Genomic DNA, 17644 nt, shown 5'->3' with positions numbered 1-17644 from the left:
ACACACAATGTTACAGGCTTGGGGAAGAGTGGCTGGAAGACTGCCTGGTGGAAAAGGATGTGGGGGTGCTTGTAGACAGCCAGCTGAATATGAGCCAGCAGTGTGCCCAGGTGGCCAAGAAGACCAGCAGCATCCTGGCTTGTATCAGGAATAGTGTGGCCAGCAAGAGAAGGGAAGTGATCGTGCCAATGTACTGAGTGAGACTGCACCTTGAGTACTGTGTTCAGTTCTGAGCCCCTCATTACAAGGAGGACATCAAGTTGCTGCCATGAGTCCAGAGAAGGGCAACCAAGCTGGTGAAGGGTCTGGAGAACAAGTCCTGTGAGAAGAGGCTGAGGGAATTAGGAATGATAACTTTGGAGAAGAGGAAGCTAAGGGGAAACCTTATCCCTCTCTACAAGTACAGAGGAGGTTGCAGGGAGGTGGGTGCTGGCCTCTTCTCTTCTTCTCTCAAGAGAACAGTGATAGGACTAGAGGGAATGGTCTGAAGTTGTGTCGAGGGAGGTGTAGACTAGAGATTAGGAAGAATTTGTTTAGTGAAAGCTAATCAGTCAGGCACTGGAATGAGTTGCCCAGGAAGGTGGTGGAGTCACTATGCCTGGAAGTTTTTAAAAAACACGTAGACAAGTTATTTCATTACATGCTCTAGTGGGTGATACAGATATTGATATATATATATATGTTTTATTCATAGGGAATGTTGACAGTTGGATGTGGTGGGGTCTTTTCCAACTGTGACAGTTCTGTGATTCATTCAGTTTCCCATTTTTGACCCCTGCTTATTGCACTATCAACCCCCCTGGGACCTACTCAGGAGATTTGTTTTCCTGTCACAACACACTAGAAATAAAAAAGTTGGACTAGAGTTGGACTGCTCAGAAGAGCAGCTCCCAAATATGCCTTCTGCTTGTGTGCAATAGTGAACAAGCAATGGTGCAGCAGCAGCATCAGTTCCCACTGTTGGCTTCGGAGGGCAGCAGTTGTGCTTTCCTGTGGCCGTGAGAAATAACACAAAAGTTTTGTAGCCATTGTGGTACCCAGTGACCACATGTCAGAGAACAGTATCTAAGGTCCAAGATTTGAATCTTGAAATCAGAAGGGAGGGACTTGTAGAAATATCTACTCTCAGGAAAATTTCCAGCCATAATTACAACTCACTCCACCTCTACAAAAGGTATTATATTTGAAACTACAACTCCACACAGCAAAGTATACCTGCATCTTCTTCCCTGTACAAAGTGCTGCTTCTAAAATCACTGACCTCCCTTGCCTGTAACCCATAGTTCAGGGTTCATCTGTCTGTAATCCAGGACCTAACTTGGTGAAGCCAAGTTGTGTGTTATTGAGTCAGCTTTACTTAGAAGTTTATGGTTTAGGTGTGGAAAAGCAAACAAGTGAAGGTCATGAACAATAAGGAAAGTATAAATACAGAGAAGTTATTGTCTGGATGGAGTAGTAATGAAAGGCTTCAGAAAGACAAGCATTTGCATGAGGAAGTAAAAAAATCTCAGTTTAAAAAAAAAGAATTGGAAGGCAACAACTAGTAACAGTGAGGCTGAACCACTTCTAGGGAGAAACAAAGACCAGTTCTCATCCACTTGAGGCAAGAAACTTCACAGTGCTGGTGTAGTTAGTACGCAAGACAAGGACACACTAAAAAACCCTTCTTTAGAACTGCAATGAAATTTAAGGGTTTTACTTTATCCCTAGTAACCAGCATAAGAAAACCCCTTTTAAGATGTTATTTGTAGTCCAATCCTTTAAAGATCTATCCCAACAGATTTGATATTTGGTCTCATTTTCTTCCTGGAGGACATAGCTTAATAGGATTTCCTGCAGAGTAAAAATTTGTAACTGTACTTGGTGTAGCATGGATTGTAAACTGAGCTGCTTTTTACTGTATGGAAAAGAACTGATCTTCAAGAAATGCCGAAATGGTCCACTCAGAGAGGAGTACAGGTATGGGATTACAACAATCAAACAGGCAGAAAGATAGAACCTCACATATATACTGAGTAAGATGGGAATGAAAGATGGCTTCAGAAAGGACCAAAATTAATTCATTGGTATACCAGAGGAAAATGACTGGTTTTATCAAAACACTTTTTATGACCATTTCTCAGAGGTTGATACACCTTATTCAGGTGAATAAGTTGGGCATTGTGATGTTGTGAAACCTTAGTTCTACCATTCTGGCTGCAGCAATTCATTATTGCCTCTCACTATTTCTATGTGGCACTGCAAAACCAAGCGCATCTCTTCTTTGGACAGTTTGCTCCCCTTTGAAAATAGAGTTTCTCCCTCTTACTAAACAGGATCTTGCAGCAGCTGGAATATACCACAAAGAGTGTCTACATTTTTGGGTACCCTTTCTTCATTTTCCTGTCTATTTGGCCAATCTTTGTAGCTTGTAGCACCACTAACTGTTGTTTGGCTTATACACTTCTCATGTTCATTTAGCTAAATAATAGTAAACAGCAGTTTCAGATCCACAGCAGAGACATTTCTTAAGCACAGAGCTAAACATAGTACTGTCTAATAAACTTATGAAACAAGAAAATAAGCTGGCTATCCCAGGCACAAAAACTGCACGCACTCAAAACCATAACACGTTAAAAAAGAAAGGTACATGTGAAACTCTTGAAATCTTGTATGGCATATATACCAGTCAGATTCAAAGTGAAAATAAACACACAAATGTAATTCCAGTTCAAAATATGGGCTTGTACTCTTTATACTGATGATTTTTCAGTATGGGTTGATTTCATGCTGGTAATTGGTTTCCCCTGAATGTGTCATACCAGCAGGCAGAGACTTTTCCTGACTAACCATGGATGTAGTAGAAAAGACACACAATGATCACAAAGGAAATTCATCAGTGAAGGTTAATCAAAGTCACACAGATATGAGCAGAGTGAATCAGCAGAGCAACTAATTACAGAGATTTAAAGTAAAACATTTGTGTACACGTAACTGCAACACCTTTCCTGGCATCCAATTTTACACATTCTGCTGGTGTGGCTCTCTACTCCAATACAAGCCCCAGCTTCAGTAGAAGAAATCATACAACTTCCAAGCAGTTGTGCAACTTTTGGTGGTTATTCTAAACTCCCTCAATCCATCACAGTGGAACACTAAGCTTGGTCCAGCGTAAGGCCTGTAGGTACCTAAAGCACCTTCAGCTGAATTCCTCTGCTATGACCAGCAGCCTCCTAAAACATCTACCAGTTCAAATGAGTCCAGTGTTCTCTCTTATTTTTCCATCCTAGGTGACTATTTAAATCCCTACTAAACTCCCTTTGTGATCTACTTTCTGAAACAGAAGAGCAAAAAAGTAAAATATCAAAAAATAAGAGTTTTATGTGACCCAAGGATGTCAAGTATTCAAATCCTTCTCCTCTCAAATTTAACCACAGGATGAATGGGACTAATAGCCCATCTCAAATTCTAGCCATATCTTTGAGCCTAGTTTCTATTAATTTCCCCAGTTTGTAAAAAGAAAAGGAAGCTACAAAATTATTTCGACATGACCCTTGCAAATGCAGGGAGGCTGAATTCTTTTCTGCAATTAGTATGTTTTTGCAGGTCAAATGCTAAGGTTATGGAGGACATCTGTGAGAGTCGCCTCTATGTTTCGAGACATAAACCCACTAAACAGTTGCCTTGAAATGACGAGGTCTCTCTAAGTTCTGAAAGCAAGTGATAGAGAGAAGTAGAATTAAAAGAGAGAGCACACACACTAATGCAAGAAGAGGATGTAGAGAAGAAAAGGGAAGTGCAAACATTTCTGCATTTCAAAATGTATACGCTACCTCACAGACCACCACAGATCCTGACTGAAGACGTATCTTAACTCTTCTCTCCCTAAGGATTTCAGGTAGTATAAATATTCTTATCAAAATAACTAGCTTTACTTCAGATGTCTTAAAAATTGCTCTTGAATTTTTGGAACTGAGTGGTTAGGTGACAGTCTGAAATTTATGCAGGAGTGCTCAATTTTTAGTACAAAGTGCAGCCCTTAGGAAAACAATGCCAAGGCACAGCGGTCACAATCTAAGGCCAGGTTGGGCAAAAACTACAGAATCTGGGAGGGCAGAAAGTTTTCTCACCTATGAGAAGGATGCCTTAACTACCAGGCTACCAGTCAGTGTAGGATCAGAGGACTGAGAACAAGCTGAGGGAGAGATTTTGGAATTCTGATTCTGGAATTGAACACACAAGACAGCATGACTCTGTAGCACGGTGTTTTGGATGGTCAGCATGGAGTGTACTAGTTCAAGGCTCTGCTTTATTAGTACTAAAGAGCTACTGGATCAGGCATCCAGACTTTTCCTTTTCCAGATAACTAAAGGGGCTAGCAGACCAGTGATCTCTGAGAAATATGCATGTTCGCTCTCTCAAGCCTGAGAGACGCTTGATTGCTTTATACAGATTGAGTTCAGGTACTCTCAGGGAACAGGTGATGGAGATGTCAGGTTGAAATTCTCCAGGCAAAAATGTTCAGCTCAGCCCTTTTCTCTAGTTATGCTCTGGTTAGTACCAGCACCTCCAGACACAATAGTAAGAAATACCTGACTGGAAGGTCATGAAGATGTTCAGGTATGAGCTAGGTTGCAAGGCATTCACCTCTGACATACAAGAGGTGAATACTTCAAAGTGTTGTGGAGCCATGGAAAACTTTGAAATCAAAACTCAAGGATCAAAATTCAGAGCATCAATAACACTCCAAGGCAGCTGGCTTTGAGCACTCTGTTTTTGATTTAAGTATGTAAAATGCAGATGAAGTAGACCTAAATGTCCAGTTGCTTTAGTTGATCTAACGCTTAATCATTCACCTGATGCCACCTTACACCGACTTCAGTCAATTTTAGAGTCCTTATACAGGTGAAGATGATGGAAATTTATTAATCTATCCCAATAATTGTCAGAAGTATTGGATTGATCTGCAATGTACTAATAAGAAGAACAGTTTTGTTCTGAATCCACATATGGAAAATCAGTTTAATCCCGGTGCTAGGTTTTTTTGTTTGCTTTCCTTTTGTAAAAGCATACTTGGAAAAAGAAGCAGAACAAGGATGGAAACCTGCAGGTTCTGATCAGCCAGTAGAAAACCAAGGAAAATTTGTTGTTCTAAACAGTAATTATGTGTGATTGTATGTAGATGCAACAGTTTATTTGAAAAACATTCATTAACAAATCCAGCAATACCTTCCAAATGTTGTTTTTACCCACACCAAGAACATATAAAAATCTACAGATCTCTAGCAGCCTTCAAGATACATAGAGTGAATGAAATTAATTCACCGTGGTTTTGGTGTTTTTTTCAGCAGAAAATAATTAATATCTGAAAAAGTTTAAAGAAACAGAAAAAAGTTCAAAGCAGAACAGCCAGAAATTACTGTTTCACTCCCTCAGAAGAATTCTCTGAAACTTAAGTAAATGGGTTTTTGAAACAAGTTTGGTCTTTGAAAACCAAAGCTAAAACTAGCTAAAATTGTGCTCATTTGATGAAGAATAAATAAAAGAATAAAAAAGTTGAGGACATTGAGGAGTGATGAAAAAGAAGAAATAATGCAGGTCTTTAAAAGAGACTTCCTAGCTGACTGCACTTGGTTTTCATGCAGTATTTTCCCCATTAGAGGGACACCCTCACACTGTATTTGAGAGGGTGCAGTCAATCTCCCATTAGCAGCTTTTGTACTTTTTAAAAGTGAAGAAGCAGTCATCACCTCTCTCTGACATTCATTTGTCACAGGCTGTATCAATGGAGTCTCTCTCAGTGTCAACCAACAGCTTCGCTCTGGACCTTTACAGAAAGCTGAATGAAACTTCCAAAGGCCAAAACATTTTCTTCTCTCCTTGGAGTATTGCAACTGCTCTTGCCATGGTCTACCTGGGTGCAAAAGGTGACACTGCAACCCAGATGGCTGAGGTAAGCTCTGAAATTAGTAGTTTATCACCTTACTGGAAGTTCCCACATAAATTGTATTAGTTTTCTGCCTGTGAGGAAAAGAACAATTTGGGAGAACAGTGACCTGACATGATGGTTGGCACAGGAGATAACATGCAGGTCTCTGTTCTTCTGTTTCTTTCCCAGATTGCCCTGTTCTGCACTACCCCTACATTTAACTTACACTAAGAGTTCTCAGATTGCAAGTAGTGTGCCAGAGGGAAGTTACTGATGTTAGAGACTACTGCTGGTCTTGCTTGGATCCCTACCTTTTATTTTAATTGCCTTTTGAACAGAATACTTCACCTGATACAGTGTTCAAATAGTAACAGAGACATGGCTTTATTAGCAAAATTGAGAAAATTTCTCTTCAAAAAGTAAGCTGTCTTTATGAACATTTATCATCATCACCACAGGTTCTCCATTTTAACCAGACTGCAGGAGAAGAAGGTACATCTGAGACAACAAGGCCTTCTCTGCGGCGACCAAAGAAAAGAAAGATGGTATTTATTACAGAAAGACTTAGAGGAAAAAAAAAATCTCAGAGAAAGGGATAGTTAATCACAACTACTGCTTTACCCTCCTAACGTTTGCTTGTTTTCAGTCTGTATCTACTGTCTTACAGAATTATATACAGAAAGAGAAAAAACAAGCAGATAATGTTACCATAAAGCTCATGAAATTGGGCTTTCAAAAGCAAAACTGAGATGGTAACAGCTTTTTGATTGGCCCTAATACTGTGTTACTTGGTTCTAGCTGGTCTGTGGCATTATCAAGAAATATGCGCAGGAGAATTCTGTATCTTATCAGCTTCTGGTTGGCTTTTTTTTTTTTTTCCTGTATGAAAGACAAATACTACATTCACACCTGACTCCAGCCTTACCCATAAACTCCCCTCCTACCTTTTTCATGCATGGACACACCACGCAAACAAAATTCCCCTTGAAGCTAACAAATGCTGATTCACCCTTGTTCATCAGCTCCCCAGAGACTCGACACTAGGAGGAACTGCCCAGATCTTTTTCATCAAATTAAATCCCTAAGCACTGAAAGTCTTGTACACTCAAACAAGCCATGTCTTTTTAGCATAAATACTTAAAGAAAGCTCAATTTTCGCCCTGGGTGGCAGGGGATGAGTCAAAATAAAACATTACGTATGCATTCGTTTTAGTAACTCACTGACTTTGAACTGTAGGAAAGTCTTAGGTTTCCTACACTTAGGTTGTAGGAAAGTCTACCTAATCTGGTACTTCACACATTTTCCTCTCTTACTTCTTCAGTCCGTTCCCACCCTGTTGCAAAACTCAACCTCTCTTAGCCTGTCTTCTCTGGTTACCAAATTCTTCCCCAGTTGTCTTACCTAGCATCCCATGTCTCAGCATGAGAAAGAAAAGATCAGAGAAAGGAATTCAGCCTGACCAGCCTTATGACAACTCACCATGAGTCAGTGGCACAGACTCCCAGTGTCTCACAGGCAAGGCATGGAATATGCTGTGGAGGAGGAGGCTGCATGGAAGCAGCTGCAGGTAGCAGCTTACTAAGCAGAGGGGGAGCAGCTTACAGGTAGCAGCTTATTCCTTCATGCACAACGCCACAGCTGGAAACAGCTGGCAAGCAAGCTCATGCTCCCTAAAACCATCAACATCCAGGACAACCTTTCTCTAAAATCCAAACAGCAACAGCAAAATTTATTGTTAAACAGAGGAAACCTGAACAGTTGCTAAATCCCTACCCTGACATCAGTATCTGTCAGAGCAGAGCAGCTCCTCAAAAGCCACAAGGCTGACTTCACCAGCCCCTGTGACACTGAAAATTAGGCCTGACCGTGACTGAAATGAGGACTTCAACTTCCTGGGTGTGCCATCAGCTCACATCTCCAAAGGCTGTCTACACAGCACTGCAGAAACAGATCATCACCCCACATACAGAAAACAATTTGCCCAGTTATACATGGTGCCACAAACATGAAAAATACTCAAAAAAGAGCTCCATCCTCTAAAATTGCTTCTGAATTAAAACAACTTAGGCACTTTAAATAACCACAGCAGGCGCAATATTTAAGAGAGAAAAAAATTATTCAATATTAATTAATGTCTCTTTCCAAGGATACTGAGCACAAGCAAGCTGAAAACATCCACTCTGGCTTCAAAAAGCTACTGTCTGACATTGACAAACCCAGAAGCACCTACATGTTGAAGAGTGCCATCCGACTGTATGAGGAAAAGACCTTCCCATTGCTGCCTGTGAGTTGAACATTTTTACTAGAGAATATTTTGACATTGAGGGATTGTAAAAAAAGATAATTAAAAAAATCCAAATTATAGCACTGTAGTTTCAGCGATAACACAAGGACAGCCACACAGAACTGGTCTTCCACAGACAAGAGGTCCATTTGTCTCAACAGTGGTCAGCAGTTTAGGAAGTGTATAGGAACAAATCACAGAAATCACAGAATTGTCACAATTGGAAAAGACCTGTAAGGCCACTGAGTCCAGCTGTCAACCCAGAAAGAAACACCATGCCCAGTATAGAGCATGCCATGAAGTGCCACATCTACACTGATTTCTGAATCCAGGCATGGTGACTCCACCACCTTCCTGGGCAACCCATTCCAGTGCCTGACTGATTAGCTTTCACTAAACAAATTCTTCCTAATCTCTAGTCTACACCTCCCTCGACACAACTTCAGGCCATTCCCTCTAGTCCTATCACTGTTCTCTTGAGAGAAGAGGCCAGCACCCACCTCCCTGCAACCTCCTTTCTGGTACTTGTAGAGAGTGATAAGGTTTCCCCTTAGCTTCCTCTTCTCCAAAGTTATCATTCCTAATTCCCTCAGCCTCTTCTCACAGGACTTGTTCTCCAGACCCTTCACCAGCTTGGTTGCCCTTCCCTGGACTCACGGCAGCAACTTGGTGTCCTCCTTGTAATGAGGGGCTCAGAACTGAACACAGTACTCAAGGTGCAGTCTCACTCAGTACATTGGCACGATCACTTCCCTTCTCTTGCTGGCCACACTATTCCTGATACAAGCCAGGATGCTGCTGGTCTTCTTGGCCACCTGAGCACACTGCTGGCTCATATTCAGCTGGCTGTCTACTAGCACCCCCACATTCTTTTCCACCAGGCAGTTTTCCAGCCACCCTTCCCCAAGCCTGTAACATTGCATGGTGTTCCTGTGACCAAAATGCAGGACCTGATGCTTGTTTTTGTTAAACCTCACTTTTATTGATGTTGGCCCATTTGTCCAGCCTGTCAAGGTCCTCTTTGCAGAGCCTTCCTACCCACAACACTCCCACACAACCTGTTGTCATCTGTGAACTTAATGAGGAAGCACTCGATAACCTCATCTAGATCACTGATGAATATATTGAACAAGACCAGTCCCAAAATTGAGCCCTGGGGTACACCACTAGTGACCAGCCACCAACTGTATTTAACTCCATCCTTTACAACTCCCTGGGCCCAGTCATCCTGCCAGTTTTAAACAGAGCACACCTGTCCATGTCTAGCTTCTCCAGGAGAATGCTGTGGGAGATGGTGTCAAAAGCTTTGCTAAAGTCTAGGAGACAACACTCACAGCCTCTCCCCTATCTACTAGGAGGATCACCTGGTCAAAGAAGGAGATCAGGTTGGTCAAGCAGGACTTTCCTTTCCTGAACCCATAATGGCTGATCCCCTGGCTGTCCTGCACTAGCCATGAGAGTGTACTCCAGATAACTTTTCATAATTTTTCCAGGTAACAAGGTTAGGCTGACCTGCCTGCAGTTCCCCTGATCCTCACTCTAGCCCTTCTTGTAGATGGGTGTGACATTGACAAGCTTCTGGTCATCTGGAACCTCCCCTGATTACCAAGACCATTGATAAATAATGCAATGGTCTGACTTGGTGAGCTCACCTACCAGCTCCCTCAGTACTTTTGAGTGGATCCCATTTGGCCCCACAGACTTGTGAGTGTCCAGGTGTAACACTGGTGTAACACAGGTGTAATCACTTCTTCATGGATTATGGGGCGGTTGTTCTGCTCTCAGTCCTTACCTTCCAGCTCAGGAGGCTGAATACCCTGGGGGTAGCTGGTCTGACTATTAAAGACAGGCAAAGCTAAAGACTAATATAAGGTATGCTGTGTAGCGAGGCCTCTCCAGCCCAAGCAATCTGCACCTTAGGGACTTCCTGAACCAGAGGGCATGATATCTAATTAATAGGCCTTGATGAGCAGTCAGAGTCCTTCCAAAGAATGTTTATCAATATGGTGAAAGTCACTTTATATCTATAAACATAAATACATATGGCAAACTTTCCTTTTAAATCTTCGGCAACCCTCAGCACCAGGAGTTCCCCAGCTGAACGCTGTAGGACAACACTATGTTTTTTGAGCCAGCTACTTGTTGGTATCATTAATGCTTCACTTTTCCTCTGAAGAATGCTTCTCCATGTCTCTCATCATCCTTGCCCCATGTGACTCTCTATCTTTTATACTCTAGCACTTCAATGACTGGGTAGGCTGGTGCTGCACTTGGACAATGGGCACAACATAGCTTTACACAGTGACATGTTAGCATTCTCTCTTTTGTTCCCTGCTCCTGTCTTTGTAACTCTTAAAATTGTATTTGGCAGATTTTTGTATCAGGCAGATTTTTTTTTTTCATGCAGCCATCCATTATAGCTTTAACACCCCTTTCCTGAACAGTAATAATCACTCTCTGTAGCATACCCTTCACTGGATCATTTATAAATGTTTTAATACAGCTATTTTGACGTATTTAGATGTGTATTTTATAGAATAAATAGTTTAGCACAGATCCTAGCTCACATCCCTGGAGTAGTCCAGTGGTAACAAGTCTTCCCTGTGAACACTATTCCTGCCTACTTGTGGCTTCCAGTCATTTGCAAACAAGACCTATCTCTGTGGTCCCATGGTTAACCATCTTTCGGTGAGAAGTTTTATGAAATGCCTTTTGGTACGACAAATAGGCTCTAATGGCTCAACCTTCTTACTCACATGCTTCCTGATACCTTCAAAAAACTCCAACAGGTTTGTGATTTATGACTTAGTATTACAGAATGCTCTTAACACTCCTCCAGTGTGTCATGCTTACCCATACGCCCACTAGACCTACGCTATTCATTCGCCCTGCACAGACTCATGAGTTTGTAATTACCTGTATCTTTAAAATCTTTTTAAAAACTGACGTTGTATTAGTCATCCTAAAATGTATTGGAAGATGGGCTTAAATGAGTTTATTGTTCTTTCATCTTGGAGTTTATCTCCTAATCAGTAATTTGTCTTTATGAATGCTTATTGTTAATTTTCTCCATAATCTCATGTGCCTATGCTTTGCAGACAATCTAAAGAATTTCCTGCTGGGAATCTCCATGAACTGATTCACAGCAGACAGAAATGCAAACACAATTCTGCTTTTCTGCCACGACTTTATTCTACCTGAACACTCCCTTGATATCTGATTCTCTATTGTCCTCACAAACTCTTGGCAGGTTGCTCACCTCTGAAGCAAACTAAAAGCCTTGTTTCAACATTATATGAGACTGTTCTTCCCTCTTGGACTGAACTCTACATCATAAAGCAGGAAAAATGTATATATATTATATAAAATGTCATTTTGAGAAATTAAAAAAACCTGCAAAAAATGCTTTTTGCGTGGGTTATTTCAAAATCACAAATTTGCACTGTGGGATTCAAACACAAAAATGTGAAGTATCAGTTTACTTAAGATGGAAGTTTGATCAGACCTTATTCTAAGGGTTATCCAATTTCAAACAAACTGTATTTCCTTCAGTTATTCATTGGCCCATTGTATAATCTGTTGAAGTGATTAATTCTAACATTTTTATAACTCAGAGCATACATGAGCATACATTTCCCAATTCTATCTTTCAGAAATTCTTACAGCTCATTTCAAGCTACTACAAAGCAAAGCCACAAGCTGTAAACTTTAAGACAGCTGCAGAACAAACCAGAGCACTGATCAATTCATGGGCTGAAAAAAAAACGGAGGGTAAGTACCACTCTGATGGCTTTTTTCTTGTCTCACTTTCAAATAATTAGCATTTCCATATTTATTGCTCTTGGATCCATAAAAAATGGAAACCTAGGTGAGGTGATGAGGAAAGTGCACTTCAATGCCTTGAAGAATGCCTCTCTCCAAACCTAATTGTTGCTCCTTACAAGTCCCTCCATGCCGTAGCCTCTTCTGAATTATCTCTGTTCAGACAGAGACATTCTCAGATAATGATTGACTCTGCTCTGATTAGTGAGGGTTTTACTTCTATATTCTTCAGCTGCTTGCAACCAACTTCACGGAAAATCCAAGCTGCCCCACTTTACCCACATTACCCACCTTCCAATGCCATTTACTGCTGAAATTGCAGTGATTTTTTTTAAAAAATGTGTACCATGAAAAATGTACATTAAAAAAATCTCACAAGTGCAAACATTTTTGCTAGGTAAGTAGACACAAAGAAGGCACAATTAAAAATGGCAAGATACACAGTCACACTGGAATAACAGTCCTATTTGTCTGATTTTGAAGGGAAAATCCAGGACCTACTGCCTGCAGGATCTCTCAATTCTCACACTGTATTCGTCTTAGTAAATGCCATTTATTTCAAAGGAAACTGGGAGAAGAAATTTCTGGAAAAAAATACTTCTGAGGTGCCCTTCAGACTGAGCAAGGTAAATTCCTTGTCTATATGCCTACTGTCATAGGTCAACATGTCTATTGCTGAAAACAACCTCAAACATTAAACCTGCATTTTGTGTGCCACTCCAACCCTACTCAGAACTGGGCTCATGGTATAAACTCAGTGGGAATGGCAATTGTGAAAATCAGTCATTATCTTATTTAAGCATACTGACCAGAATAAGATTTTCGCTTTAATTAATAGCTCTTCAGTATCAGAACACTGTGGTTAAGCAGCTTAAGGACAACAAGAAATTTCTGAAAGTACCAAGATAAGATTTTCAAAAGGGACGGAGTTGCTTTTGACAGCAATATTTACACACCTACATCTCTTTTCTGCTTTTGAAACTTATCCTAAACTCTGAGTTCAAGGAAACTTAAACAGCTGCTCCTGCCTCTTGCAACATTGGTGTTGCATAAAATCTCAGAGGGAATTTTCATGGGGGTTCATAATTTTAGTGTATGAGGATGATGTAAACAGTATACACTGAGGGCAGATTATTGAGGATTTAAACCATCATGCCCTGACGATTCACAGTAGCTAATTGCATGCATATCTTTCAACAATTTCAAAGGCAAGCAAAATCAGTTGTCAGTGGAAGCATAAATCTTAATTGACAGAGATTATAATCACAAACACATTTGTACACCAGGCAATATGAAGTGGTTCCATCAATGCCATGATTGTGTATCCAAAACCTGCTACTCTGCATATGCAGCGTTAGGATCTGACCTGGGACATGGCAGTGGCTGGCAGATGCCCACAAAGCCACTCCATCATACACCTTTCTCAGCAAGATGAGGAGAAAAAGGTAACAAAATGATTATGGATTGAGAGAAGTACAGGGAGATCATTTACCAATTCCCAACACAGGCAAAACAGACTCAACTCATGGAAATTAATTTAGTTTACTGCCAATTAGTCAGAGTAGGATAATGAGAAATATTACCAAATATAAAACACCATCCCTCCACTCCTCCCTTCTTCCCAGGCTCAACTTCACTCCCAACTCACCCATAGCAGAGCAGGGGGACAAGGAATGGGGGTTGTGGTCAATTCTGTCTTTGCAGCTCCTTCCTCTACACACTCTTCCTCTGTTCCGGTGTGGGGTCCAACCCATGGGACACGGTCCTTCTCACATCTAATGTGGTTCCTTCCCTTGGGCTGCAGTTCTTCAAGAACTGACCCAGGGTGGTCCTTACCATGGAGAGCAGTCCTTCAGGAATGGATTGCTATAGTGGTGTTTCCTGTGGGATCAAAGCCCCTGCCTGTAAACCTGCTCCTGAGTGGGCCCCTCTTCAGAGAGCCACCAGTCCTGCAGAAGCATGTTCTAGCATGGGCACTCCATGGGCTGCAGCATCCTTCAGGACACATCCACGTGTTCCAGCATGCAGATCTTCACAGGCTGCTGCAGGGTGGATGGCGGCACCATCGTGGTCTTCACCACAGGAATCTCTGCTCCAGCTCCTGGACCACCTCCTCCCCTTCCTTCCCCTATAACTGCACACTAACTCTGTGCAGAGGCTCAGCTTTGGTCAGGGGTGGGTCTGTCTTGGAGCTGGATGGAACTGGCTCTGTTTGACATGGAGACAGCTTCTGATTTCTCCTCACAGAAGTTAACCCTGCAGACCTCCTGCTATCCAAACCTGGCTGTGTAAATTGGTGCACAAAGAAAGTTTAATTCATAGGGCACCTGATACAAAGCCTGAAACTTTTGCACTCACGTGTAACTCCAATGTAAAGGATAGCAGATATATTTCTCAAAGCTCTGTAAACATAGTTGTAGTGAGAATCACAAGTCACCAGGTGTCGCCGATAATGAACTGGGAGCTTAGGCCCAGCTGTGCCCAATAATTAGGGCCTGCCCCAGCCGGAAGTGAGCGGGGCTGAAGGGCAAAATAAAAGGCATGCTCCCAGAAGCAGAGCAGATGCCGAGAGATGCCTGGGGAAAGAGATGGTGAGAGAGCTCCTGAGAAGAGCCGTGTCCCCGAGAGAAGGGTTCGCCGCAACAATTGGTGGAGAATGCGGGCAACAACAGCAGCCGTGAATGCTGAGGTATTATAAAGAGCTCTACATGACCATGTTGATTGCGGGAAGCTCTACAAAGCCAGGCTTAAATGCGGAAGGCGAATAAAAGAGCTCCGAATACGCAATCACGTCAGATGGAGACACTATGTTGGTGCGGGACACTCTATAAAGAGCTCCAAATACGCAACCACGGAAAAAGCTCCACAAGGCCAGGCTTAAATGCTGTAGGCGGCGTGAAGAGCTCGGAGTAGAAGCCCAGCACGGCAAGACAACAGCCCGGAATGGCGAGCCAGGCAGGAGAGAAGCCGAAAAGCGGTAAGAAGAACGAGGCTCGAAGGGCGCAGCGAGTTGGCACGCGGAATTCAAACCCGAGGAATGCTGAAGCTGAAGTGGAGCTCTGAGTGCGCATCAAGTCAGTGCGGTCCTGAAACGGAGCCCCCCGGGACACGCGATAGTGCGGTCCTGAAACGGAGCCCTAGGGACACGCGATAAGACTGGTGCGGTTGAATGCTCGGAGAAGCCTCTGCATGGCCAGGCATCCCGAGGTGGCGAGTACCAGCGAAAACTGAGCTGGTGTTCTGAGACTTCATCTTCTGCTGACAACAGAGGCTAAAGAGGCGAAAAAAGCCGGTAGGAGCCCGAATTTTCCCTCCACATTTCAATCAAAGGCTAAGAAAATTCTAAAATTAAGGAAATGAAAAGCTGTAATGTAAGAATAATTGTAAGAAAATTGTAAAATTAAGAAAATGAAAATGTTTAAAAAGTAATGAAATGTTTGAAAAGGCAAAAAAATGATGAAAAATAATGAAATGTTTAAATTAATTGTAAAGTAATGAAATGTTTAAAAATGTGAGGCCGTAGTATAAAATAATGAAATGTTTAAATTAATTGTAAATTATTGTGAATTAATTGTAAATTATTGAAAAAATGAAGTTTATTTTTCAACAAACAACAAAAAGGGGGGAAATGTAGTGAGAATCACAAGTCACCAGGTGTTGCTGATAATGAACTGGGAGCTTAGGCCCAGCTGTGCCCAATAATTAGGGCCTGCCCCAGCCGGAAATGGGTGGGGCTGAAGGGCAAAATAAAAGGCATGCTCCCAGAAGCAGAGCAGATGCCGAGAGATGCCTGGGGAAAGAGATGGTGAGAGAGCTCCTGAGAAGAGCTGTGTCCCCGAGAGAAGGGTTCGCCGCAACACATAGTATAGCATAGAAGTTCAAAAGACTATTGAATAATCCAATTTTATTTAGTAATTGTGTCCTCTACAGTTTGGGGAAAAGGTGGAGCAGGTCACAGAGAATACCATTTAGAGGCAAAGTAGAAAACCAGTATTGCATGGAAGTATAAAATAGAAAAAAAAGCTGGGAGCATGTACAGGAAGGAAGTCAACACTTCTTCCCTCACAATAAAGGTCCCCACTCCAAAAATGTAATGTTTAGAGGATGACAAGAAACACTTAGAGTAGTTATTTCCTTATGAAAGGTAATTCCTTTATTTTACAATAAGAAATATATCACATGTGATTCGGTTAGCAGGTAGATACTGCACATGCCTACGCCAACTTTATGTAGAATTTCCAATTACTTTGAAGAGGGGTTGCACCTGATACTGCTCAGGTGGAAAGGGTACTGAGTATGCAAATGCCGCTGAGATGTCTTATGAATGAAGTGAGTAATCTTTATTATGCATTTAAAGAAATCAAGTAACACTGTTGGACTTTTTTTCACAGACCAAGACTAAACCAGTACAGATGATGTTTCTGAGAGATACATTTTTGATACTGCATGAAACAACCATGAAATTCAAAATCATTGAACTGCCATATGTAGAAAATGACCTCAGCATGTTCATTCTCCTACCAGATGACATCAGTGATAACACTACTGGTCTGGAGCTGGTAAAACTGATCTATTGTTGTATCATACATACTATGAGGTGAACTGAGTGAGGAAGAATGAGCTTCAAAATCATTGTAGAGTTCCATGAACCACAAATTCCTACTTTAGGAATCAGGGAATCTTATAACATTGAGAACATAGTATTTTACTCAAGGATACACCTAAAAAGTATGTCCACTGTCAGCCTATTTGGTGTTCTCTTTTCTATTGACAGAATAGCACAACGAAATCAAAGACAAAACCTGAATCACCGTGTCCTAGAGTTATCCTTGGAGGGCTGTATTAATGCATTTTTATGCCATTTGCAGCCTGGTATGTGATGAGGTTTCACAAACTAGGTGCTGAATACCCTAACCCAGCAAGTATCAAAAGCCACTCATGACCCAGACAGCACTAGTTTCAGACTCTAACCAGGTTAAGGAAAACATCTTTCTATTTTTAACTGAGGTCTCATGCGTTCCACTTATTTATCACTCCTAAGAGAAAAGTCATCCATATACACACAAAGCAAGTGGCTACTGATTCCATTACGAATCACATGTTGCAAAAAACTCCTCACACCAGAAAAGAAATTAAATGAACTACTCTAACAGTTCAGGCCGTTACCTGACCACCTTTAAGGAAACAGAGTGCAAGTCACTGACAGCCTGATCTCACTCATTGCAGGTTGAAAGAGAGATGACTTATGAGAAACTGGCTGAATGGACCGAATCAGACAGCATGATGAAAGCTGAAGTGCAACTGTACCTGCCCAAGTGGAAGCTGGAGGAGAGTTATGACCTACAATCCTCTCTGAGCAGCATGGGGATACAAAATGCTTTTGACCCTGTTCGGGCCGATTTCACTGGGATGTCAGCTAAGAAGGAGCTTTTCATCTCAAAAGTTATTCACAAAGCTTTTGTTGAGGTCAATGAAGAAGGTACTGAGGCAGCTGCTGCCACAGGTGTCCTGATGCTGAGGTCAAAAGTACCAACAATGACCTTTAAAGCTGACCACCCTTTCCTCTTTTTCATCAAACACCACAAATCACAAACCATCCTCTTCTTTGGCAGGTTCTGCTCACCCTAGT

General features: G+C 41.7%; 1 protein-coding gene across 1 annotated transcript in view; it reads left to right on the top strand.

Moving 5' to 3' along the window:
• The first annotated feature begins 3797 nt into the window (after window positions 1-3797).
• Window positions 3798-17644, top strand: part of LOC139792925 (uncharacterized) — a 22456-nt gene continuing 8609 nt past the window's right edge. The window contains exons 1-8 of the mRNA XM_071736895.1: window positions 3798-3877; window positions 5756-5932; window positions 6367-6453; window positions 8056-8193; window positions 11847-11964; window positions 12499-12641; window positions 16407-16574; window positions 17242-17642. Of these exons, the coding sequence (XP_071592996.1) occupies window positions 5765-5932; window positions 6367-6453; window positions 8056-8193; window positions 11847-11964; window positions 12499-12641; window positions 16407-16574; window positions 17242-17642 (1223 nt within the window). The 5' untranslated portion in view covers window positions 3798-3877; window positions 5756-5764. The remainder of the gene's footprint in view (window positions 3878-5755; window positions 5933-6366; window positions 6454-8055; window positions 8194-11846; window positions 11965-12498; window positions 12642-16406; window positions 16575-17241; window positions 17643-17644) is intronic.

The sequence above is a fragment of the Heliangelus exortis genome, chromosome 2, assembly GCF_036169615.1.
Source record: "Heliangelus exortis chromosome 2, bHelExo1.hap1, whole genome shotgun sequence".
NCBI lineage: Eukaryota > Metazoa > Chordata > Aves > Apodiformes > Trochilidae > Heliangelus > Heliangelus exortis.
Note: the sequence above shows the minus strand (reverse complement) of the source record. Positions and strands in the feature narration are given on the sequence as shown.